Genomic DNA, 26,953 nt, shown 5'->3' on the forward strand with positions numbered 1-26,953 from the left:
GAGAACATCTAGGGGAAGATACAATACCGGTCAACAGTTTGGGGTCACAAATTTCCATTCCACTCCATTACAGATAGAATACCATCTGAGATCAGTTGCATTGTTTTTTTAATCAGGGAAGCAGTCTTCAGATTGCATTATGTGCTTACATAATTGCAAAATGGTTCTCGACTGTTGTAGAAAGAAGTGGCTGATCTTTAATTCAATATCTACATTGCCCATTAATAGCAACCCTTCATCCAATGTTCCAAAGGCACATTCTGTTTACTAATCTGAAATCATTTTAAAAGGCTAACTGAGAAAACATTGGAGAACCCTTTTGGCACATAATATAATCTGAAAACTGCTGCCGTGGTTAAAAAAACAATGTAACTGATCTCAGCTGGTATTCTGTCTATAATGAAGTGGAATGGAAATGTCTAAGTGACCCCAAACGTTTGACCGGTAGTGTATGTAGTAGCACATACACACGAAAACCAAAGTCACACACACACACACACACACACACACACACACACACACACACACACACACACACACACACATACACATACACACACAAGCCAAGACAAACACCCACTGGCCTTAATAAAGGCTGGAAGGAGATTGGGAGTTCCACAGGGAGGAAACGTAAGCCCTGAGAAGCAGGAATAAGCACTATGAATTACACCCTAAGACAACACACACACACACACACACACACACACACACACACACACACACACACACACACACACACACACACACACACACACACACACACACACACACACACACACAGCAGTCATTGTGTCAGCTGTGAGTTCAAATGAGGACAGCTGAAAATCACGCCACAGTCTGCCACAGACCTCATCTCATTCATTACAATTACAGGCTAAAATGTCCGGTCTTAAATAGATAACAGTCCCAAATATTTTTACAATTTGATTAAGATCCGTTTGAAACTACAGTGGAATGTCATGAATGCATTTGGCTTGATCAGAAGAAGTAATCTGTTGACTTAAAGGGAAAAGCAACAGAACATTGATGTGTTTTTTTGGGGTTGACTGAAATCTAATAAAAGTAAGCATCTTCCCACCTGCTCAAATCCATTCCTCTGAAATTCTTCAAACCCAAAGATATCCAAGATCCCAATTTCCAAGGCAGGATCACTGGAAGAAATTAACAGATGGAGATATATATTTATTATGTTACACCGTTTTCACTCCAGGATCACCATGAGAACTTGTTTGCTTGCTTGTGTCACTCTGACGGGAAGGATCATGTTATGTGTGTGTGTGTGTGTGTGTGCGCACGTGCAATAACACATCTGAAGGGGGTGTGCCAGTAGTGAGTAGTGTTGTTGACACATTTATTATGTTATGTGGTTGGTGTTTAAACAAGGCAAGGCACAAACACATTCCAGAAGATGGAGCACCAGTTATCTGACAGTCAGATTGTGATAAGACTTCACTACATCAACAACACCAAGGATCCCACTGGCCTCCACCTACGAGTGTGTGTGTGTGTGTGTGTGTGTGCATTTAAGTTTGTTTGCGAGACCTTCACATTAACCTTGGGTGTGTCCTCCATCTCTACCTTGTTGTTCAGTATTTTACATTTCAGTGTACATGCCTATTCATGCATGTCATGAAATGTAAACTTTTACAAACTTACGCTCTAAAGTATGTGTCATGTCACAATACCAGTGTTGTCACTCCAGAGGCCCTGTATGAGAGACTGCTCTTGTGTGACGACATATACACTACATTGGTGGTGTTGGTAATAACAGTCACAAACAGCCAAGGCTTCCTAAGAAATTCTTTTGCCGGTTAACACTAATAAAAAAAGGACACACACACACACACACACACACACACACACACACACACACACACACACACACACACACACAGCTATACCCAATGCTGTCGTCCTGTCCCTGTAGGTACTCGTTGGTATTGTTGACCAGATAGCTGAAGAGGCGTCCATAGATTGCCTTCGCGAGCTGGTCTCTGTACTGCTCTGACATCTCCACTGTGTGGCGCCGAGTAATCATGTCACCTGAGATAAAAGGGACATGGCAACACAGTTTCTTGACCATTTGGTTGATAGCATAATGATAATCAAAACGTCTTTCTGTTACCCATCTGTAGCTATTTTATTTCACAAAAAAATTAATTAAATGTGATTTTTCCGTCTTTCCTTCCTTCAATTTGGAACACCTAATTTCCAAAACACTGAGGTAGTCATCTACTATAGGCCCACATTAGAGACATTAGATTTATCTTACGCTAATGAAGACATGCTACTTTTTGGAATCTAAGTAGCTACACCTTATTAGCTCTATTTATAACTTCAACCGTGTTGCAATCATTCCTCTACATGTTTCTGCAAAAAAGATGAATAATGTTGAAACACATTGTGACAGAGTGAATCTGCTTATGTGTGTGGAATAGTGAGGATCAAGGGATGGCGAAGGCTGGTGAGTGGATACCTTTGAAGTATTGGACGTCAGAGGTGAGGGCAGTGCTTAAGTCATTGGAGCACACCTGCAACAATCCAGCAACTGTGCAGAGGAAGATCGGAAGAGGAAGAGAGAGAAGTAAAACAGGCAGAATAACTGACAGTTACGTGATGACAGGATGAAAAACATAAAATAAACAGCATTAATGTGAGGATGTCAGAATGGTAGTGCTGATAACATCCCAGAAATAAATCTGCTCTTCCCTATTCTGACGATGACATCACGCTGCCAGCAACAAGCTGAGCAGTGCTTCAGATCATTCCTACTTAATCAATCAGCAGAGCTATCAGCACCAAGTCATCAGGGGATTTCAGAGCAGAACCCATAAACAAGTAGTAGAAACAGGTGACAGCAACCCAGAAACCCTTTGCTGACATCACTAGCCATCGACTGGCTCTTTCCCATCCAGGCGCTGATGTCATTTGTTTACCATGTCACTCAGGTCAGGGGTCACAGGAGCAAATGTAACGGTTGCATAATGAGGGAGACAGAAAGAGAGAAAACGCCGACACCAGTAGCAGTTAAGTGTGTGTTAAAGAGGGCTCTCTCCTCACCGTGGTTACGTTTTGGCAGAAAATGAGGCTTACCAAACAGGTGACTGTCTGGCCTTTAGCTAGTGCTGGCAAGCTAACAAGCAGAACTCCAAGGGAAAGAGGAAGGGAGTAGCGTGAGTGGGTGTGATGCACCCTTCTTTACCCACCTCCACACAGGGTGGAAATGTGGCATGTGGCCTGGGCATGTGACTGAGGGCACTGACCTCTGTCCAGCTGCTGCAGGTCAGAAGGGAAGGCTGTATCAGCATCTGTCAATGCAGTAAAACGTAGGTCCCCAATATGGAGCACAGCAGATAGCAGCATAAACACAGAATCCACCTCCTAGCAGAGAGAGGAGAAAGAGACATGGAGAGGAAGTAACAGAGAAAGGAGACCGACAGAAAGAGAGATTATCAATCTTATAAAAGTAAATAAATGTACAAATAGAAAATCCAATGCTTTTTTATGATGCATAAATCCTCCTCCCTTCATTCACACACTTCTCTTCCTCCGTCACACTTTCCCTTCCTCTCTGCCCTTGAGTAGAGGACGCTTAATGGAATACCCCATTACCCAGTGCTCAGAATCTCAGAGAGGGGGATGTTCGACTTTGAGGGTGTGTGCTTGTGTGTGTGTGAATATGTCTGCGTATGCACTCTCTCAAGGCAGGATATTGGAGCTGATATCTGGGAGATAAACACAAGCATTAGTCTCTGTCTGACACTCTATACACAGACAGATACCCCCCTCCCTCTGGAGAAGGGAGAGAAAAGGAGCGTTAGGGAGCGTTAATGACGATTGACCTTTGGGTCTGGACTGGGATTCCTCCCCTGATTAGACTTAGACAGAGACCAATGGGTGGTCTATCACTTCCACTCCTACTCCCCCACTCCTTAGGTCCCCTGGACTCTCTCTCTTATCCAGTGGATACTAGTACCCTCTGATATAAGACTATCTATCGCTCTATTCCTCTGTACTTAAAGCCTTGCCTGCGTGTATTGGCTGCTGCTGGATTAAAAGGTGAGATGGTGGTCACTCACTGCTGACAGATGCTGACTGGGAATCTAAGAATAGATCCTGATAATGGGCTAGGAACACAGCTGGTGGTGTACACAGAACGGACTGTACTACACACTGCAGCACACCACATGCATGCAGCATGTATACATCAAAGTCCTTGTCTTATGCATTTTGTCACACGTTTCATCTGGTCTTTAGATAGATAATTGAAACATTTCTAAGATATCCAAACATTTTGGCCAAATACTGTAAGTCATTACAGACCGATGATGCCTATATCATTTCAAATGCTTCTTGTGCCTGAACTGGGAGGACACACTGTTGTGTCCTTTGCATCCCTCAGTATCCCACAATCCATTATGCAGTGGTCAATTGTTTAATGAAGCATGAGGAATCCTTGTTAACTTGGAAATTACATGTGACTTTGTTATTATTTACCATGTTTTACTGGGACAACATACATTTTGAAATATTTGATTTTACAAATTGAACAAAAGCCCATATAATGAGCCACTAGTTTTGCTCTCCATGAGGAGTGACATCCTTTGGAGGATCCAGCCCAGGACTCAGACATGCTTACAGACTCAATTTGTGCCAGCAAAAATCTGTGATAAGATCTCATCAATGACCTCATACTTCAGGGTCTGTGACCTCAACACTTTGAATCATTTGCTGTCAATAAACTTTGAATAATAATGCTCAACAGGAGCCGTATGCAGTGCCAATCAATACCTGCTTGTTAAAGCCCAAGGCTCGCAGGGCTTGTTTGACTGCTGCGAGGCGTTCCCTGCTCTGGGTGGAGGCCATAGCTACTGGTGGGTTCTCCCCTGGGAGTCCTCCACTAAGATACCTGGAGTAAGGACAGAAAGATGGGACAATGGGGACCAATATTTCAGACAACCACAAAAATAAAATAAATATAGAGGACAAGGTGTGTCCTATGATAAGTGTACAGGTGCATTGGTTCCAAACATTACACATGTGCTCTGCAGGAATTTATGAGCATATTTTTGGATGAGAGAGATCTAGAACCAAAAGATTTATGAGGTAGTTTTAGGCAGAGTTACAGTCTCAGTCACACTATGCAGAGAGCTGTGTTTGGGAAGGAAGGGAAAGAAACAACAGGATTTAAATCTGCAGAACTGGATCACGCACATCCGGCAAAGACACATGGAGACACAATGAGTTGCGATGCCAGAGGGGCTTTCTTAGGGGCTAGCGTACTTCTCAGGCTCCAAAACAGAGCTATTCAGGCTTCAGGATAGCAGAACAGTAAGAGTAACCCACAATTACACTGTAAGAGCACACATGAGTAGAGATGTGCAACACTAATTACACACTAATAAAAATCTGGTAAAAGCAAGAAATGCACATTCATATATACAGTATGTGAACACACACACACACACACACACACACACACACACACACACGGATGTTAAAAGTTGATACACTCATGTATGCAAGCATGCGCAGACACACACACACACACACACACACACACACACACACTCTCTAAGGATATCAAATATGAATGTATTATATCATCAGTGTTGGATTAAACTAAGCAGCTTGCTTACAGCATGTACTTCATGTGACCAACTTAAGGCTTTTAAAATTGTCCAGAAAATTGTCCAGAAAATGTCCAAACCTTTAAAGAATCATTCACCTGAAGAGAATCTTGTGGGTGGGATCACCAACCAGCACCCACACTGCTTTCACCAGTGATTTTATGAACTGTCGATATACCTACGGCATGTGACAGCACGTACCTATGAGCCAGGACATTGTTGAAGTAAAGTGCGCTGTTCTCCTCAGGCGACAGACCTTCAGCCATCAGATAGAAGATGCTGAAGCTGTGTTGGTGAGGAGGCAGGTGGACCAGACGAGACTTCTCCAGCATGTGGGCGTATACACGGGCTTAAACACATTTAACACACATGTAAATTACATTTCCACAGTGCTGATGATAGTAGTGACAGTATTGAACATTTATTCTGTGGCCATTGTTCAATGGCCAGCGCTCACTGATCAAATTAACTGGGTTAAAATAAGGTGAGCAGGGCTGTAAAAAATGGAGCACAACTAGAAACACTGTAGATATAGATAAAAACATTAGACTTGTGGGCTTTTACTGCCCCCTGCTGGTGTTTCATTACTGTGCACCTGATCCCACAGCAAACAACATCATCATACAGTAGTACTGTGCGTTTGATATATTGTGAACCTTGTATGGTTTACGTCTAAGAACTCCATAATATCGTCATATCGTAGTGATGTAGTCAAAGTAGTGATCCAGACTGTGAAAACAATGACTATTTGCTCAGTTATCTTGACAATAAATATTTCATTTATTCAAACAATATGCATATTTCACGTCAGGTAAATCAAAGATGCATCTGGATACAGACATTTTAAAGAATTAAGTAAAATGTTTTGAGACTCAGCCTTTCATCCTACTCCTGTCTCTCATGGGAAATACAGATAATACTTTTTAAAAGTGAATGTAAAGCTCACTAACAAACAATCACTTTTCACTGACAGAAATGTAGGTTACCTCTGAGCAGTGTCCTCCGCTTGTCACAGTATTGGATGGTCAACAGCTTGATAAAGCGGCTTGAGTTGTTGTTCTTCAGAGTCTTTGCATGACCGAAGGCCTCCAGAATACAGTTAACCTGCATATGTTACCAAACCAAAGGAAATGTAACCAGTGTGAGTTGGAATATCCTTTAGAATGACTTTCACTGTATATTATGTACGTATATATTTTTCTTTTCCAAAATAATGAAATCAATTTGCATACAGATTTCAAAACCTGAATCAAAAGGCGTTCTACTCCAATTCCACTTTCTACCACTAGATGTCAATATGCATCCATTATGTGTATTTTTTGTGACCTATAATTATCAGAGAGTGAAATGACCCAGATATCGACTATGTAGCGATGACTTCATCAGAACACAGCACTTGCAATCCCAGGATACACACTGCTTTGTCACCCATTGATAGTCTGAGCGCAGAGCAGTAAATCATGTGTTAAACACCATGAACATGTCACAATCTGAATCACAACTACACAACGGGGAAACAATGAGAAGCGGTACTACTCTTTCTTTCTTATGCAATTCGAGGAAAGTTACAAAATTCTAACCTTGCCTTGAGTATAAGTTTCTATACAAAATCCCTGTTCATTTTCTATTCTATGATTTACTGGAAAATGTGCCATTGAGAGGATATGGATATTTGACGTCCTATTGTACTCTACTATCATTTCTTTTTTTTAAATCAATACTCCCTCCATTAGGCTATAAAGTATAAGAAAGATGGACTGCCCAAACAATTTTCTCTGCTGCAAATGCCTCTGTCTTAAAGAAACAGCATTGCAGGAGATAGAGTCATCTCAATGGAAATCTTGATGATGCAATCAAACACAGGGTCTGAATGCTCAAATGCTGTCTTTGACAAATGAACAGCTATCAAGCAGAAAGGAAAAGACAACGAGTAAAGCCCAAAACTCTGGTGTACTTATCCATACATCTATTCTGCCCCCAGGACAGCAACAGAAGAACAGCAGTATACATGTACACAGCTATGAACACTGTGTGCTATCTGATTTTTGATCACAGAGATGACATTGGTGAAGGAACAATAAGCACAGTATAGACAAAGGGAGAAAAGATGAAAGAATCAGTCACAGTCTCGCTTTGAAGAACACACAAATATTCACAAGTTTCTCGATGAGGATTGTGCTGATTGTGTAGAGCACGGAATTTGAAATAAAAAACAACACAGATGTCTACTACGAGATCATTTATTTAGCGTTTTGCCTTTTTTTGCAAATCCAAAGGTACAACAGAACGGCATGTCAGCAACAAAGGATTCAAGACTCATGCCCGGGACAATGCGGTTACATATTAGCCATTTAAGCCTCCAGGACACCCGACGACAGCTTGAAGTGTAAAATAAAAGAGTATCAGGTCCAGACTTACGTGTTTCATTCTGGGCTCCAGTGCAAAGCCTTTGGGACTGGAGCGGGCTGTCAGGTGTCTCACTATGTGCTTACAGGCCTCCGTTTTCCCAGAACCACTTTCACCACTAGAGAGAAAAATACAGATTTAATGTCATTCCTGCTTTAGGTGATGTTATTATTGTTTTACTTGGTTCACATTGTTTCATGTCTGTTTTAAAACTATAGCCCATATGAACATTGAAAAAGATTTCCCTTGCTGTGATTGTGGGGTAAAAAAATCACAATGTAATAATTTGCATCTTCATTGATATTTTATATTTCACTCTTTAAACTTGCACTCTTTCCTACTTTGTACTGCAACAGCTGCACAACAATTTCCATCTGGATACATAAAGGTCTATCTTATTTTACAGTACAAAAATCTAGCATCTGTGTGTGTTAGAAGAATAGGTGTTATGCATTAGTCATCAGGGTGTTTCCAACATCTGTCACCTCAGTTCAATTTGATCACGACTTTCCACACACTGTTACAGCCACAACATATTTGGCAGTAGATGCCTGTTTTTAATTTGCTGTTGAGTAGATATTACATCTGATATAAGGTACCTCTATAGTACATGCTCTGACACTCAACAACATGCAGAGAGTTGAGAACGGCATAGTAACACCAAGCAGATGGCTTCAGAAGGTCAGAAGCCCTCACTAATGATTGCAGTGTGCTGTGGTGCACTGTGTGTGTGTTACTATATTTCCTACTAACAGCCCTGCTGAGTGCAAAGTCCAAAGGCCTTTCCACTGTCTTTTCATTTAGTTTATATTAGATTTCAAGGGCATTTAGTTTGAGCACTAGCCTCAGGGGATCATGGCTGCTGATTGCCTGTAAACGTGTGTCTGTGTGTGTGTGTGTGTGTGTGTGTGTGTTTTGTTCATGTGCAAGGAAATACTGAGTGAAACATAAGGCTTGAATGAAAGAAAAACAAGCAAAAGGAGGAATAAAGTGCAGTAGGGAAAGACAGAAGGAAAAAGCTGTGTGTACTGTACGTGAGAATGCATGGTCCAATATCCTAGCGAGTGTGTGTGTGTGTTTGTTTGTTTGTGTGTGAGTGAGATGGATAGCCTGTGGCCAGGGCGCATTAACTCTCTGCCAGATTGGTTACAACTCAGCGGGAATGTCACTGGAGAGCCGGAACGGGATTTAATTGCAATCAGGGAGCTGCCTCCATCCAGCCGAGGACAAAGAGCAAGACAGTGCAAAGCTCACAGCAAATCTCCATCTCTGCATGAACATTAAAAAGGTCCACAGCTCAGCTCAGGCTGAGAGCTATTAATCTCTCAGGGAGTGTTTAACAGGTGTGTGGACAAACTAGGTGGGCAGCTGAATGTCACTTTTATTCGCAATTATTTCGCTCTGTGATATTTTTGGAGGATTCAGGAGGCGGGTGTACCTCAAGATGAAACACTGTGGTCGTCTCTCCTGCAGCATCATGTGGTAAGCTCTTTCTGCTGAGGAGAAGATGTGAGGTGGCAGAGAGGAGCACAGACGACCCGTGGAGCTCAGGTACAACTGACTCACCTGAGAGAGAGAGAGAAAGACAGGTGAAGTCCGTTAAGACATTGGGTTACAACAACCTTACGTCACATGGATACAAACTGAGCAACACACAGGATAGCATTTCAGCAAAATAGTGGAACCATGCTGGGGATAACTTTCCATACCTGTGTAGGTTTGTGTGTCTCACTAACAAGGTGTTGTTTACCACTTTATCTAACATGTAACCCAATGTGTCAAAGATATCATCAATTTAAACACACACATATATGCTGAGCCATACACTCATTCTGGCCAGTTTACTTTAAAAAAACAACAACCAGTTAGCCAGCAAATGCACTAAAGCTTAATTCCAGGCCATGTCACTGTAATAGAAAAAAGGTAACAAGAATCCCTCTTCCTCCATCATTTTAGGGGTTTAACAGTATATTGGTGCACAATGTATTGCATCATAAAAATTCAATTCAATTCAATTCAATTCAATTTTATTTATAGTATCAATTCATAACAAAAGTTATCTCGAGACACTTTACAGATAGAGTAGGTTTTGCGACAGTGGCAACAAAAAACTCCCTTTTAGGAAGAAACCTCGGCAGACCCAGACTCTTGGTAGGCGGTGTCTGACGGGCCGGTTGGGGGCGTGATAAACAGTGGTGATAACAGTCACATTAGAAGTCACAGTGACTTCGAAGGTTATCGTGGAAGTTCATGTCATAGCAGGGCACATCGTGTCATACTGAGTAGTGCAATCTCCTATACCAGATCCTGACTATTCTGTGCATAGGAACATCACAGCAGGGCGTTGCGGGATGTAACGTGGCACTGCAGAGCATGGGTGGGTGCGGCGGGTGCAGCAGGATGCGGCCGGGAAATGCAGAGAATCGCAGAGCATAGCTCTGCGAAGTAGAAACATAAGGACTCCGGGGAGTAAACTCCCCAGAGCTACTGTAGGTGCAAATGCAAATGCAAAATATACACATGAAGCTAAACATGAACCAAAATATCAACTGTATCAGATCAGCTGTTTAGATTTTGTTTGCACACATGAAATATCATTTTTGTTTCGCAGAAACACTGTAATTGTTGTTTTGAAAAGTAATATTACTAATGGATAACCCAAGTTTAACAATACCCATTCAAACTTCGACTCAACTATGGCCTGAAAATGTTGACAAGAATCAGTTTTTGTAAAGATTTTGGGGCTTCTGATAACCTATGACAAAAACTATAGTTTAAATGTTGCACAATTTATGCAAAAGGAGGAATAAATAAGGAATTTTGAACAGTCACAGTTACAACTTAAAAATATGGTAAGTGTATCAGATAGTGAACCCTCCATCGTCTGTCATACTGAACTGTGATATGACTGTACTGTCACACCTCCATCCATGAAACAAGTCCAGAAGATGTGTGCCACTGCTGTATTTGTGGCTGTGGCAAAGGGAAGGAGGATAGGCTGTGGACCACTAGACCAGGGGGGGTGACAGACGGCCAGCAGATCACACATGTTGTGACATATGTCCTTCTCACACTGGCTCCTCCCTGCTTGTCCACATGCCACTCACTTGGGTATGGATGCCTGGAATGAATCCAGACACAGGCAGGAATGGGAAAGCCAGAGGGGGTCTTGGTTTCATTCTGTCATGGCAGGAGAAAATGTCTCTTCTTCCATCCAATACCTCCTGGGTCCCCATGGACGAAGCTGGCATTAATCAGCGACTTCTAAATTAGTTATCCACTGTTTAAAATAAGGTGACACACACGCTGTTGTTGACTAATATCACAACACACAAATGATAATAAGGTTTAAAAATCAGAGCATCTGATCTGTCATTCACTGACAGTCTCCTCTAGCTGTTGCAAATGTTAAATATGCTGCTTTTTACTAATAATGATGGAAAACATTATTTATAGTGGAGAAGTAGCGTAATAAAATCTGTGTGAGAGTGTGTGTATGCTAGCTAAATTGGATCCCTCTCTTCCCTAGCAGAGTCAGCCTAGTGCTGTGTATCACTGACAGGAAGATTGCATTATTTATCAACCACAAGGTCCATTTCATCAGTTCATGCCCCACTTATTATACAGCAAATGTGCCTCCTTTAGTATGCGTTTGCATATAAAATGCATAGCCTATCAAATGTAAAGCCACATGTTTAAAGCATGGATCATAGTACATTCAGTAGACCTGCAATTTTAACATTAAGAGAGCAAAGCACAGCATATATTGTAAGCCTTTGTGAGAAAAAGAGTTAATTTAAATGCATTGCTTACCAAAGTGGAGTAGATGGGCAGCTCTTTGTTTGGATTGACCAGCAGAAGGATGTGTCCAATGTAAGTCTACAAAAGAGAAGAAAAAAAAACACAACTGATTGATCTTTAACTCAGGAATCCATGTCAAACATTTATCTTTTGGGTGTGAGGTTGACCGTTTTAACATACAAACGGGCTGAAGCTGGGTTTTACAGTAATTACTTACAGACTGCCTGCATGAAGCAAACATCGACCTGAAAATTAAAGTGCTGTCCTACTCTTTCCTTAACATCAGTATTCATGGTGGTGACAATCTCTATTAACAGAAGAATTTGATAATCTCAAGGCAGAGAAAGGTCAGGTGGGGACCTCCAACGATAACCTCAGTAATGACCTCCCATGCAGAGTACACACAAACCCTGAGGCCATTTAGATAAAAATAACCAACTCCGACCCTTTTCACGAAACTGCTAACCCTCTGTTTCTTACAAAGAGTCCCGGAGGCTGTTAAAGCTAACGCTCTGTCCTCTGGGAGAGCGCAGACATTGCTAACATTCTGTAACATGCTGCTCTGTCCTGAGGCCCTGGCTCAAGGTTAATGACTTGAACAAATCCCCACTGCTTTGGGACACAGAGCAACATTCACACTACAAGTTTTGCTTTTTTCAACCGAGTTAAACTTGTCTGAGAACAGTGCGCCAATTCTGCACTAACTGTTAATCTTGTGACATGCTTGTCAATAATCCAGCCTTCATCAGTGTCTTCTGTCATTTCAGTTCCTTGCCGCTCTCCTTGGGGGGTTTAGCAGTGCACTGGTCCTTCTACAGTATATTGGCAAATGGCAGCTCACCACTCATCAAAGCCCCATCTCTGACCACCCTGCTGGGAACATATGGAGCATTCACTGCCTTTGTCCTCCCCCTAGGTCTGTCCTTCATCACATCTCTGCTTTGTTCACCTCTTTCTTGAAATGCCCTCTATTATGTACATAAGCTCATACTGTAAGTATATAAACAAGAGGTTGAAGAATGGCAGAAATGCAAAGAAAATAATTTATTTGGTAACATGAAAAGTATAAGCTGTTCATTTCTAAGCAAACACTTTCAGAAAAGACAAATACTATGTGGAACATTTTAAATGTAAAGCCATTATTTGCTTACCTTACTACATACAGAATAAAGCATAACGCATAACGCATTACTGTATCGTGTGCAGCTCCATGACAGAGGAGTTATACACATATACAGTATCAGATCAGGCATATTCCAAGTCCCCATGATAGCTGCAATTTGTCCTTTTTTCACCTTTTCTTCTTCCAAATTGGACTGTACCTCAAATCCAGCCCTCATTATTCATCATCATTTCTCTTTTCTTCATCCACCACTCTACTGCCTTTTATTGTCATCCCCTTATCTGTTGTCCCCTGCTGTGGCTAACCCTACTGTCTGTCGCCCATCTGGGTTCTTTCTATAATAACTATACTATTACTGCCTCTTCACAGAGAAGAGAGTGCACCCGATAGCTCCACATTGATCTGATTCCAGTCTTTATAGAGCTTGGTCCCCATGGAGAAGTATGGGCCAGACTACAGTTTTAAAGGAAAGGAGAAAATGACAGGGATATAAAATAGACCAACTGATGGAGATAAAGGCATTTTACTCCTGAATATAGTTATAGATTTATCTTCCAATCAATCTAAATGTTATTGATTTTGCAATTGTCCCCAGTGTGTGTGTGTGTGTGTGTGTGTGTGTGTGTATTATAATTAGGTACCACTCTTACACAAGTCAGCAGGCCAAAACAGAGAGGGGAAGGGATTCGGCTCATAAACACAAAAGGGTATACTGACTACTAAGACTAATAAAGATGTAACTACGTTCAGAAAAATAACTATTCACCACCAGTCAATGGCTGTAAAAGTAGTCAGGTGTCAGAGGTCACGCACATTTATATTATCTGCACAATAGTCTTCAGGAGAGGAGGTATGTATTTGCGATGCACTGTGTGCCATGTTTATACTTCAGAAACAGAGTACCCACTGCAGTACTCGTGGGTATAAAGACAGCGTCATGTGATTCAAACATCACACTCTGAAATTCCCAGACCATAAACAACACAACACTACGATACAAACAAACAACTATAGTGGCCGAGTTATGCTCGAGAAAGAGTGTGCGTGTTTGTATTTATCTCTGTTCTGTGTTTACTTTGTGTTTTAATGCATGTTTAAAGTTGAGTGGGACTTCGTTGTTTAGCGGCACAAAGACAGTGGAGTCTTACGTAGATTTGGTCGTTGCCAAAGCGCTTCTGCATTTCGTAGAGCAGGCTGCTGTCGGTCAGCTCACTGAGGGACGCCAGGTCGTCATTGGGAGCTGGAGGCATCAGCTTAACCTGAGGAAAGTGCAAGGTGAGGGTTTAAACCAACATGCTTACACTAAGATCTACAGCTTAAGGCACTTTGCATTTATATACAAAATGTAAAGTCTTGGACAGTGGTCTCCAGTTATATTCCACTGAGGCCCACAGATATTGCAGCACTTTGTTCCAATCAAACTCTTCAACAATTGATTTTGTTCTAATAGCTAGCCTTCCATTTGAGAGAACTAACAATGCTATTGGGTCTCAAATGCACATTATTGGAGAGATACAGCACATTTCTTAAAAAGTACATACTTAATTACTTCTCAATTGTCACTGCTGAATACAAACTGCAATTTGTAACAGTTTTCATGTTTGGATTTCTTTTGTTAGATTCCCTGCCTCTTTTTCTGTTCAGATACTTCTATAAAACACCAAAATAATTACATAGCATGTGATGTTCAAGATAAAAAGTAAGCTTGATGAAGCAGATGTGAAATGCAAAGCCTGAAATTCAGTTTAATTTGAAAAACAAACTTCAAAACGTAAAACTTTTAAGTTGAGTTTCTTTGGTGTGTGGCAAGCCTCTTCTTCATTTATGAAAACAAGGCAAAGTAACACATGCAATATGAAATATTTCTTCTTGTTGACCTTTGGGATTATCTATGGCCTTACTGCCTTACTGTGTTTTTTGTAGTGCGGGAGGTGTAAGACAACAAGGTACCTGCTCCAGTTTGCTGGCTCCAGAGCTAAAGGGGCCATCTAGGCCATTGTCCTGTAAGGGCTGTCGGCTCAGCGCTCCACTTGCCTCTCTGAACATGGCACACTTCTCCAGCAGACTGTCACGCTTGGAGATGGAGAGCCCCAAGGGGTTCCTGTGTGATAGGTGGATAGGCAAGGAGTTGGAAAAGCAGATTTGGGGCAAAGTGGATGACGAGAGAAAAAAAACATGATTTTCAGTCTGTGTAGTAACCATAAGACAACAATTGTGGCCATAAAACTGTTAACCTACAAGTTCTTGACAGGAGTGTTGAGGTCGTGTAAACCGCCATCATAGCGTTGGTCAGTGGGGGGTAGAGGAGCAGAGGGGTCCTTTAGTCTCTGCAGCCAGCTCTCCTCTGCATTCAGCAGCATATCAGCTATGGGCTCGGATGCAGAAATGTCTGGTGAATTGATACACAAGACAGGTAAATCAGTACAGCGATTTGTTGAGATATTTGAACTTCACAAAGTTTAATTTGATATAAATTCAATGTTTCCCACAGGCTGAGAATTTACTTGTGGTGGTGGGTGGCGCAGGATGTGATGGCTGGGTTCAGTAATAAACTAGTCAAACCAAGCTGAAAACAATGACTACATAACATTATCAGATAAGTAAGAAATAAATAACTATTTACATATTAAACATATTAGACTAAAAGATGATACAGATGAAAATATTGCGACACTATGCAGCATCTGACACAATTTCAGGGTAGTTATTAGGGCTGCACAAAATGAGGAAAATATGCAATATGCCCTAACATTGTTGAATATCGTGATAATGATATTACTTAATAATAATGAAATAATAATGGTAATATTGTAAGCTAAAGGCCATAACACTCTGCACTCTAAAACAACCAAGTACACCTTTCTGTTTACTAGTCTTTCGCCATGCCAACCTTCCTTCACAATCCGTGAGCCTGCACTGGTGCAGAATGTGAAGCCCTCTGAGCATCAATCCAACTATGCATAACAGGAAGGGGGAGATAGGATTCCCCGTCTGTAATGAGGTCTAACAGGGCAAGAGGGAGGGGAATGGCTTCACCCTGTCTTTTTATTTCTGTGTGACTGACAACCCCCTAGACTCTTGGTCTGGCTTTCTTTCGTCATGAGGCTGCTGAGGGAGGGGTGTGTCAGTCTCCAAGGACTTGTCTCACATCTTTTCTAAGCCTACATGCTAGAAGGGGCTATTGATTAAGGCCGGAGTGAGGCAGTCCGAGGTGTGAGGAAGCCATGGTAGTAAATGGTTAGAGGCAGCTATGATATTCTATCCCACAATTGAGAGGTCAGAAGCCCAGAGGCCCTCTAAATGACACATTTCATCACCATAACATAAGAGACGCCTCGTACATTTACAATGACTACACTACATTCATCAGCAGCCTGGTTCAGTGAATGGTTTTATAACGGTTCTGTTCAGGATTGAGATGCGGAGAATTCACCCCCTTTAAATGCAAGATTGATCGGGCTCATCAGCCAATAATGGCTTTCACTCCAACATTAAAATAATGAAAATATGTAAACTAACACTATCACACACACACACAGACACACACAGACACACACAGACACACACACACACACACACACACACACACACACACACACATAGAGACTGAGCATTTACTGAGAAAAAGAAGAGATGTCAAAGACTTAAGGTACCCGTGGAGTTTTCTAGTAAACAAACACAGTTATGTTAATAGCCAGTATTTCTCTTCAAAACACATTGTGTGTATTTGAGGCCTTACATATCTGCTGAATGCCTTTCCTTTCTCATAAAACATTTGCAAAGCCCACTTTTTTGAAACTTTCCAAATCTATCAATATTTACATCGGCTGCCAGTTCTCTTATCTTCTCTGCCTTTTGTTGGCCCACTGCCAATTGTCTTGGAGTGTTATCATTTCTGACTGTTCACCAATGGAATAGCATGACACCAAGCCAACATCAGCCCCGACATGGCTAATCTTTAAGGTAAAGAGCCAGTTTTTCATTCATTTCAGTATTTGACATACAGGCCTGGCTAGCAACTGATGAGATGTTTCCAGTCTGTTTAGGGCGTTTCATCTATTTGTCTTATTCTTGCCAACTTTTACAATAAGTTGCATTACCGGCCGCCCTCTGCAGTCGGCAGGAATGTGTGCATATACATGCAACTCATTATTTAAATCATCAATTGTATTAAGATCTCCTTTGTGGATCTTCTAAGCTTCCATTTTATATATATATATATATATATATATTAAAAAAAGAATAATACATGCCCCTTGATAATGATATGATACCTTTATGACCATTAGCAAATTAATCACACAATCCTCTTTTGATTACTGGTAATACGCAATTTGAATCAGTGCATGTGTGTATGTGTGTACGGGCATGAGTAAAAGGTGTTAATGCTTCCTTTTATTAATAAATGAGTTTTTCTCACAGATACACTGAGATGTGCACAGATAGGCTCAGCAGAGACTGATTATAACGAAGCCTCATTCACTGTGTGTGTGTTTTATATCATCACAGTGATTATTAATGCATTTACAGCTGAATAAGTCAAAATCCATTTCTTTGCTTCTTTGCTTCATTAACTCTTGCTTGCTAAAGCACGTTTGCCCAATCGCGCAGCAATATTTGTGTGTTTACGTGCGCACCTGTGTATTTGTGTGAATGCCTGAATATGTTACCTGAGGGCTTGTCTTGGTTGCAGTTCAACAGAGTCGGGTTTGCTCTGTGCCTCAGGAGCTGGCTAACGATGCTTGTCTGTAGGCGAAAACACACACATCCATTTCCATTAGATAAAACCAAAACATCATGCAAGAACAAAAAAACATTTCATAGCAGATATTTTGTTCAGGAGACAAGGTGTTTTTTTCCACATGTACTGCTACAGTGCAGCTGTATACTGCATATGTAAATGTAGGATATACTGTGACACATGCCTAGAATCTTAACACTGACAAGATGATACAAACAGTGCATGTCACACATGACAGGTCTATACAAGTGTTGCCCCTGACTGAGGAGATCTTTTAATAATGAGCGTATCTTCCACCGCATGTTACAGTCGAAGAACCCCATAGTCGTCTACCCTCATTTCTACACACAGTGGCATATGATGGCTGTCACCTCTATCCTCTATTGTTCTGTCTAGGTTTTTCTTTTAACCTAAGCTCACACAAGCACTCAGTCAGACTTGTTCTCCTTTCTTTCTCATTACTTCTCTTTGCATTCTCTCTGTCACCACACATTCTTTGACTCTGTGGAGTGTCAGCTGCATTGAATGAAGAAGTGTGACGCACTATGTGATCTGTGAATACTGATTTGTGATTAGGGTACAATTTGTGTTGAAGTATCTGAAGTGTGACTCAATTTATTGATAATAGACAAGAATCTTCTTCATCATTTCTTGGTAATGTATGAAAGATGGCATGACCCAGAAACAGCAGTTCAATAAACAGAAAGGCATTGTTTCAAAAATGAGAATGAGAGTGTGGCTGATAATTAAACAAAACCAGAGTCAACCAGAGCAAATTCTGGGGTAACATTCTAGGAACATAATATACCTAAAGCATCTCCTCCTACTTTTTAGTATTCACAATATTTAGCTGCAATGCAACAAACACTGTTAAGACTGAACATGTTTTTCATTGAAGTTGTATATCAGGACACCTCAAATATTTCCACTTCTTTGATTTAACTGGTGCACAGAGTGTATTAAACAAGTAACCATAGTATTATGTTTGAGCTAAGTTAACTCAGCTGGTAAAACTAAAAACTGATTCTCAGCTGTTTACTGCATCAAAAAGGCTTCCCACACACTTTAGTAAAACCAAACCTATATTATAAAAACAACAAAGGGGCACTTAACCGATTTGACACATCAGGGTGATTTTATTCATCATGAGCAGCACTACTCAGCCTGTAAGAAAGAAAACCCTGTGTAATGTCTTCTCTGGCTCTGGAGGACCGTTCCAAAGTAGCAGAACTTCTTTGTACTATAGTAAATGAGACATCTTCTACAGTATGGAAGAGTGAGTGACTAAGCACATTCAGCAGACTGGCCCTGACCCACGTCAACAGCTGTTTGAGCTGTAAGAGTCTACAGCATCTCTACTGCCCACAAACCCTGTCAGCTGCACTCACACCCTATAAATATAGACAAAACGTCAGTGGCACCACAAGATCTGAACTCTTCAATGGGCAACTACTGTATATTCAGGAAAATGTCATTACATTGGGATCAGTTGGGACAGAGCAACCTCATAGCTGATTCAGATGGACAGAAACGTTTTTGGTAAGGGGCCAAATGTTCTTTTCAATTTCTTTTCAAATTAATCTTATTTTTTTTCAAATTAATCTTGAGATTAACAATAAAGTACTTTACAAAAATTAAACTATTGCCACCTGTGCCTTAGTTCTAAAACTGAATAAATGAATCAAATCCCAGTAGGGCTGTATCTTAACATCCTGTCGTTTTTGTTTGAAAAATCCACACACAAAAATTATATAAATTCTTCCCTCAAGAGAACACATCTTAAAAAGCTTTGACTTAAACCAAGGACGCCTGGAGCCTGAATCTTATCATAAGACCGAGAGAGGGAAGCTTAATTAGTTGCGGTAATAAGGTCATGTATCTTCTTAAAGGGTCAGTGTTCTGTAGAATGTACGCCACCCTGCAGAATGGGGTCTGATCAGAGTTTGCGCCTGCCTCATATCAGCAAAACCTCATCTTATTGGGACCAGTGATTTAGTTGGCTGTATACACACACATCTTGAACCCACAATGTTCTGCATTACTGACGTGTCACTGTCAGTTTAAGGGACTGGTGACAGGAAGTGAGTGTTAAGAAGTCTCAGGGAGTAATTGGTATGCAGGAGACACAGCACTGGCACCAGTAAAGAGACGACGGCTAAGGTGATTTAGCACTGCAAAGGAAACTTAATCGATTATCCAATCCTCTAGACTGCCACTCTTAAGTCAGATGCACTTACATATTACACACACACACACACACACACACACACACACACACACACACACACACACACACACACACACACACACACACACACACACACACACAGTAATTGTGTGTAATTGCGTATGCAGAAAGTTAGGTTATTATTCCATTTAGAAGATTGCTATCTGGAAGATTTGTACATTTATATCTACTGACTTAACAATAATTATTTCAACTAACAACTGGATAAAGGAATTGTGTGAGAGGGAAAAAAAAACCAAGAGCAGCAGATCTGTATGAAAGAAACAGAGAAAGGCTGCAGGGTAACAGAGAGAAAGAAAGAATTTTTAAAACACATGTCTTGAGGGTAGATGAACCAAAGAAGTAGAGAGCGACTCTAAATACCAAACGAATAAATTCTCTTTGTCAGCAGCCCAAGCACACAGGCCCAGAAATGTAATTACATATCCAGTTGGGTCAGCAAGATGTGAACATGATCACTTTCCTTCCTTCATAGTTGGAACCCTCCCAAACCACCAGATATCATCGCTCCAGTAGTTCACCTCCGCCCCATCCAGAAATCAATCTCTTTTCCTCTAAGAGAGACCATTAAACTGCTAATCTAAAATGTTGTAACAAATGCATGCAGTGCTGCTCTATGCCAGCAGTTTGACTGTTTCTGATCAATAGGCCCAAAAAGAGCAGTTTATCAGAGTGTGTGCAGAGTAACTGGAGGCAACTACCTGAGGAGCAATCCATCCATCAATAATTTCCTCGTTATTTCCTCCATTTCATTAATGATTGCAATCACATTGGATCAATATAGCTAGATGAGTAGAAATTAAGAGACTACTTAATGTCATTAATGTCAACAACATTCTGACATTGTGTTGAGCAGCTTTGAGTTACCTGTCCATATTTAGCAGCCAGGTGAAGAGGGGTCCAGAAGTTGTTGTCAGCAGGATTAGGGTCCGCACCGCTCTCCAGCAACACAGACACAACCTCTCTATAACCACTGGCGCATGCTATGTGGAGCTTCAGAGAGACAGAAAAAGAGAAAGTTGTCACCCAAATAGGAGAAGCCATATGAAAAACTGAGTTAAAGAAAGAGAACAAACCATGACCAGAGGCAGAGAGGGACAAAGAAAAGGTCAACTCATACACACTAACATACATGTGACCTTACTTACCAGAGTGACACCGTCATCATTGGGCTGGTTGAGACTTCCCCCTGTGGCTACAAGCTGTCTAACGTCAGACAGCATCGTGCTGGGTCTCTGCGTCTTCATGGAGTGCATGGATGACACATCCACCCCTAAAAAACACAATTGAGACACACATTACAGAAAGCCTTTAGATGTCTTGAAGGAATAGTTTGACATTTTGTGAAAATACTCACATTCTTACCAAAAACTTAGATGAGAATATCGATGGCACATATCTGTGCGTTAAAAATAAAGCTGAGGACTGGAGATGGTTAGCGTAGCTTAGCATAAAGACTGGTAACCGATGAAACAGCTAGTCTGGCTCTGTCCAAAGGAAATCAGCAGACACCTCTAACGCTAGCTAATTAACATTTTATATCTCGTTTATTTCATCCATACAAAAAACAAAGTGTAAAACATATAAGTTGTGGTATTACGGCACATTACGTGCTGGAGTATTTCACGACCGGGAGCAGTGACTTCCTGGTATCAATGGTCTCAATCGTCTTATCTAACTCCCAAAATGTCGGACTATTCATTTAAACGTCATACCCAAGAATCAAATGTTTAGAACAAACTAATTATGTTGTTGACTTTTGCAATATGTAGGGATGAGTAACATTCAAGTACAGGGTTCTGACATGATTTGCAGTTAAAGATTCCCCAGTTTTTGCAAAACTACATTTTTCAACAGGATTTGGTTTGAGTTCAGCACAATGTTCTCTGACAGAGGTTGTGCAGTGTCAGTGCTGAATTACAACAGAACTAAAGTATGCGATTTTAGGGAGGATGCTGGCTTCATGTACAGCACTGGCAGACACAAACCGACGGAACACAGGAAACCCTCTCATGCTAAAACCAAAGCATGGCAGATCAAGTGACCAAAAGTAATCCTGCTGTTGATGACACTTCAATAAAATCTTAAGGTCATCCAATACTCATACAGATCCCTGACCTCAACGGTTCAAGGCCACTGTAGCCCGTCTCCTGGGCCGGCACAAGGGCATCTATCCCAGACTATGAAGATCAATGCACTGCTCCATAATCATATACACACAGTGGCTCTGACTTGGCTGCTGCAATAGCATGGATTGATTATCAATCAATCTATATTTCACTTGGATAAGCTCTAGGGCACTAACTAATGAGACTTTTCCAAGTAGACTGGTTGGATTAGCTAATCAATAACTTTCTCTTTGCAAATAAATGAGAGTCACAGGGTGTGCAGCTTTTAAAAACATGTTCATGGGAACATTGCCATAAAAGAAGATACATCGTATTCTCTACAGTGTCAATACTGGGAGGAATCCAGTAGAACATTAAACACGAGTGACTCGGCTACAACAACAAGAACAAACTGAATTTCTACTTCTCCCTGAAGTAGAGACACATGGACAGTCAGTCTGTCTTTTTCCCGCAAACACACAAACTTGAAGGGGATAGAGAATGTACAGGCAAGTTGCTATAGCAACAGAGGCAAAGTGAGCCTGTGTGAGTAAGTGTGTGTGTTTCATGGCGGCAAAACCCAGCGTGAGGGGGGGAGGGGGTATCGGGGGAGCTGACTATAGGCAGAAGGGAGAGATCACCACGGGAGCTGGCAGACAGAAGCAGAGAAAGGTCTAAATAAATTCAGCGGCTGGGGAGTCAGAGTGTGAGTGTATGTGTGTGTGTGTGTGTGTGTGTGTGTGTGCATGTATGTGTGTGTGTAGGGTGGTCTGAGCTTCGATGAGTTAGCTGTCTGCAGTCAGAAGCTTGCATTTGTCATGTGAACTCGTGGCCAATGGCAGATGGATGAGGGAAGACCCTCCATCATTGTCTATATCTGTTTCAGTCTAGCGTTGTCAGCGTGATTCCTGTTCCCCTTTCTCTGCATGTCTCTCTTTATTTCTCTGGCACTTTTCCCTGCCTCTCCCTCTGTCACTCCATGCCTGTGCCTCCACCACGTTTGTCTCTGTGTGCCTCCAACTCTCTTGTGCTTTTATCTCTGTTATTCGCAGCTATTGTGTTGACCTTCTCCTTTCTCTGTGGGAGACCAGTGCCCCAATCACAATCCACCATCATTAGGCCTGTGGGAATACTTCACCTTTTACAGACATACATGCACAGACCACCCCCTGTTTAACTGCGAGCATGACAAATTAACCATTGACATTACACCTTTAAATCCTGAATAAACAAAATGACATATTTACTTTTTCTCACTACGTTTTATTTTTTTTCTTTGTGAAAGGGCAGTAATACCATGGAAATAAGCCACCGTATTTCATTGAATCAAACTGATGATGAAGCTCATGATGAATGAAATTGTGAAATGTTAATGTTACCTCTCTTGTCTCACAGTGCAACGCAAAACAAATGAGAGGAGCACAGAGCTTTACCGTTTTCCTCCAGGTGTTTTCGGAGGATGTAGCTGGTCTCAGTTCCCTCGGAGGCGTAGTCCAGAGGAATGTTTCCGTTGACGTCCTGCAGCAAAACATTCACCCCGGCCTTCCACGCGCAGCAGAGAGGAAGAGAGAAGACACAAACAAACTGAGTTTTAGCCGGGGTAATTCATCAGACTTCAATCGATGATAAAGTGAGCGCAATTATCTTGGCTTCCCAGAGGCATATACCTGAGATGAACCATGGAGACATTAACAGACAATACAGTGAATTAAAGAACTCATTAAATAACTGCATGGGGGCGGTAAAGAGCGATGAAGTAGGTTACCGTTACCTGGGTTCATCGGGGGTGAGCGTGTGTGAAAAGATTAATGTGTGTTTGCTCAACAAGGACCCTGCCAGAGCGTTCTTCTGTTATAGCATGAGATAACATGGGAGGCATTCCCTCAGGCTCCTTCAATGACGGTTACTCTGACGACAGCACTGTCGTTAATCAATCATAACCATATTGTGACTGTTTCTCTTATGGAGAAACTCTACTGCACTCATCATTTGTAAAAACACTGCAATGCTTTACCAGTAGAGCAGAAATGTGTATAAGCCATGCAATATATACTGATGTGGACTTCCTTCTGTCCTTTTTTATTTTTATCATCCCGTCTTCGGGGTTGGGTACTAAAAGTAACATACATCCTTTCAAGTGGCAATTGTCAGCATCCAGCCATAAATCGCTTCCTGTTGTTTGACTTAACCATAAAAGACAAGCCGGTGTAACGATCGAAGCTGGACCAGGTCTGATAACAGACACGGGGGACTCTAAGTGAGGATGCTTATTGAATATTTACAGCTAATAGAATTCTAACGACCAAGTTGCAGTGCGGCAAAGAGATTTATGACCTAGTCCTTAGGCAGACTCTTAGAGGAAGGGGTAGGGAAAAGGGAAAAAAGGGAGGGTAAGGGCTGAAAATGCAAGGAGGGAGCCAGCTGACAGAACAACACAAGAGCTGTTAACCTTAGTGCTCTGAAAACCACAAGGAGCCTGAAACCCTCAGTGCAAACTCGCAATTCTTAATTGATTTATAAATCAGACAGTTATGAAAGATGTTTTGCAGATATTTCTTTTAAGAAATGCAGAGCAATTACAGTGCAATAAAGGCAGCACAAGGCTGTCAATTCCAGTTATCAGGGGATAATATTCTGGTGAGCTTTGCAGTTTCATTGTGCATCCATATGTGTGTTCTAGTGGGAGCTGTTTTAGCTCAGTTATGAGGGTTAGTTAGGGGTTAACAAAGAGAATTAATTAAAATTCAAAAAATCAACTGCTGCTTCGTGACTATTCATGAGAAAACAAAAAACCTTATCGCAACGTCTAGCACAGCTTGAAATGCAAAAGATGAGATGAGTGAGTCAGAGAGAGTGGATATTATTATGCCGTCTCTACCCACCTCTACCCTGACAAACACAAACACACACACACACACACACACACACACACACACACACACACACACACACACGTCCCCCATCCCTCCCTTAGCTTCTAATGTCAAATTTGGACTGCTCCATCTATATTCCTTAGATTTGTGCTTTGCCCCCAAACGGTAATCAATGTCCTCATAAACCTGACAGCTCTACTCGGGGTGCCTCTGTTAACATGTGAGTTTGTGTTATTGCGAGTGTGTGCACGCTGCATAGTGGGTAGTAAGAGGGTGTGCTAACCCAGACAATTCACTTCATGGTCCAGTAAAAGCCAATAGGGGTCTGGCAGCTGGCTGGATGAAGGTATCTGCTGACAGATATATATCTTGCTCTTTCTGTCAGGAGGCCACTCTTATCCCACTGACCGCCTTCCCTCACAGCTGTACAAAACACAGCTGCACAAACCTTGAAATGTATGAGGTGTTTTTGAGAATTGTTATGTACAAATGTGAAACATAAAAACAGTCACATTTTACACCAGGACGTAATAATTGGTCCTTTAAAACAATCGCAAGCCAATAAACAACATAAATACTTGTACCGTGAAAAATTTGCTAACTGTAAAAATGCTGTACCTCCTGAGCCTTGTTGTACACAATTTGACAACAATAACAAAAAAGGGTCACTACAGAAATGATTTATCTGAAATTCCTTTTGATGGCACACAAAGTCCAAGTCCAAGACCAGCAGACACAGATTATGGTGAAGGAAGCATGATGTGTGAGATATTAAACCAGAGACATTAATCACGTGTCTGAGCTCAAATGATAAGTGCTGACAGATTTAAACAAGTCTGCGCTGGCATGCAGCCACGCAGGCTGCGAGGGGTTGACAAGTTGACCTCTGACCCCGACGCGCTTCCCGCCTCAATATGATGAATACATCTCGGACGTCCCAGAGATGGAAATCTGTTATACACTTCCTGTGGTTCATAATGGCAGTTGCAATATGCAGTGACTGCCACATAATCAATAACAACTAGCAGATATGTGCTGAAAGCTTTCCGTGGGGCAGTGCAGGTGGCAGTGACACTATCACAGCCCAATCAAAATCATCCAAAGTAAAGAGTTCCCATGTTGTATTTCTTTAAATCTATACTGACATTTATGAGATACATTTTTTTAACTCTCCCATCTAAAATCAAATTTGTATGAAGGTTCAAAATAAGAACCTGTACTTTTCCTAAAAAATTTAATCCAGTGTCATGGAACATCAGACTTCATTATCAAGGAGTTGTGACAAAGAAATGTACCAGAAGCAATTGAGCAATGGCCTTATCATTCTCAACTGATTGCACACATCTGCTCATCTGTAATACACCATGCAGCAGTGTTGTGATGTGTTGTAAACAAAAGTCTGTGGGAAAAACAACAATCATCTAACTTTTTCTAAATTACCATAAAGCACTTCTTGTTGTTCTTTCGCATTGACCATAATGAAGCTATTAATGCAACGATAAGAAAACATACTATATTGCAACTTAAAGTTCCAATATGTAATATTTGTACTGTAATAAATCCAAAAATGACACCAATGCCTCATCAGATATTAAGGAAACATGTTAAACTGAAATACTATCTTTTCTGACAACAATGCTAATGTGAGTATTTTTCTTTTTGAAATTTACATTCCGTGATGGAATTTATGTTTATGTTTTGATCTGTGTGTTGTTATCAACGGCCCAGTTTGACAGGCAGGCCGGGTTGCCAGATATACAGTACCTGTAAAAACGTAAACCCAGCACGCTACAGCTGTAACGGTAGTACAGCCATAAAAGCAGCAAACAAACAAACGGAGATAGATTCTACATGACATTAAAAAAAGAAAACAGCATGTTTCTAACAGTTGCGTGACCAGAGACGTAACAACCCCCTGGTAAATATTGGAGATGTATTTGAAAGATGGAGACAGCTTGGATCCCAAAAGGACGCAGAGTTGGCTTATTTTCTCCTGAACAGGTAAGCATTAGCTTCAGGCTAA

General features: G+C 41.3%; 1 protein-coding gene across 5 annotated transcripts in view; it reads right to left on the bottom strand.

Annotated features, from left to right (window-relative positions):
• myo16 (myosin XVI) overlaps positions 1-26,953 on the bottom strand; it is a 123,631-nt gene that overhangs the window by 45,893 nt on the left and 50,785 nt on the right. For all 5 annotated transcript variants that reach the window (XR_003693756.1, XM_028591826.1, XM_028591824.1 and 2 more), the window contains 17 exons: positions 23,491-23,599; positions 21,098-21,222; positions 20,817-20,942; positions 17,631-17,706; positions 15,199-15,349; positions 14,911-15,061; positions 14,109-14,219; positions 11,850-11,915; positions 9,475-9,602; positions 8,049-8,154; positions 6,617-6,734; positions 5,832-5,979; positions 4,792-4,909; positions 3,264-3,381; positions 2,477-2,548; positions 1,902-2,043; positions 1,079-1,151 (listed from right to left, as the gene is read on the bottom strand). Coding sequence is in view for 4 of the 5 variants with exons in the window: in XM_028591826.1 (XP_028447627.1) it covers positions 1,079-1,151; positions 1,902-2,043; positions 2,477-2,548; positions 3,264-3,381; positions 4,792-4,909; positions 5,832-5,979; positions 6,617-6,734; positions 8,049-8,154; positions 9,475-9,602; positions 11,850-11,915; positions 14,109-14,219; positions 14,911-15,061; positions 15,199-15,349; positions 17,631-17,706; positions 20,817-20,942; positions 21,098-21,222; positions 23,491-23,599 (1,938 nt within the window). In the remaining variant the exon portion in view is untranslated. The remainder of the gene's footprint in view (positions 1-1,078; positions 1,152-1,901; positions 2,044-2,476; positions 2,549-3,263; positions 3,382-4,791; positions 4,910-5,831; positions 5,980-6,616; positions 6,735-8,048; positions 8,155-9,474; positions 9,603-11,849; positions 11,916-14,108; positions 14,220-14,910; positions 15,062-15,198; positions 15,350-17,630; positions 17,707-20,816; positions 20,943-21,097; positions 21,223-23,490; positions 23,600-26,953) is intronic.

Source organism: Perca flavescens, chromosome 11 (genome assembly GCF_004354835.1).
Source record: "Perca flavescens isolate YP-PL-M2 chromosome 11, PFLA_1.0, whole genome shotgun sequence".
Classification (NCBI taxonomy): Eukaryota; Metazoa; Chordata; class Actinopteri; order Perciformes; family Percidae; genus Perca; species Perca flavescens.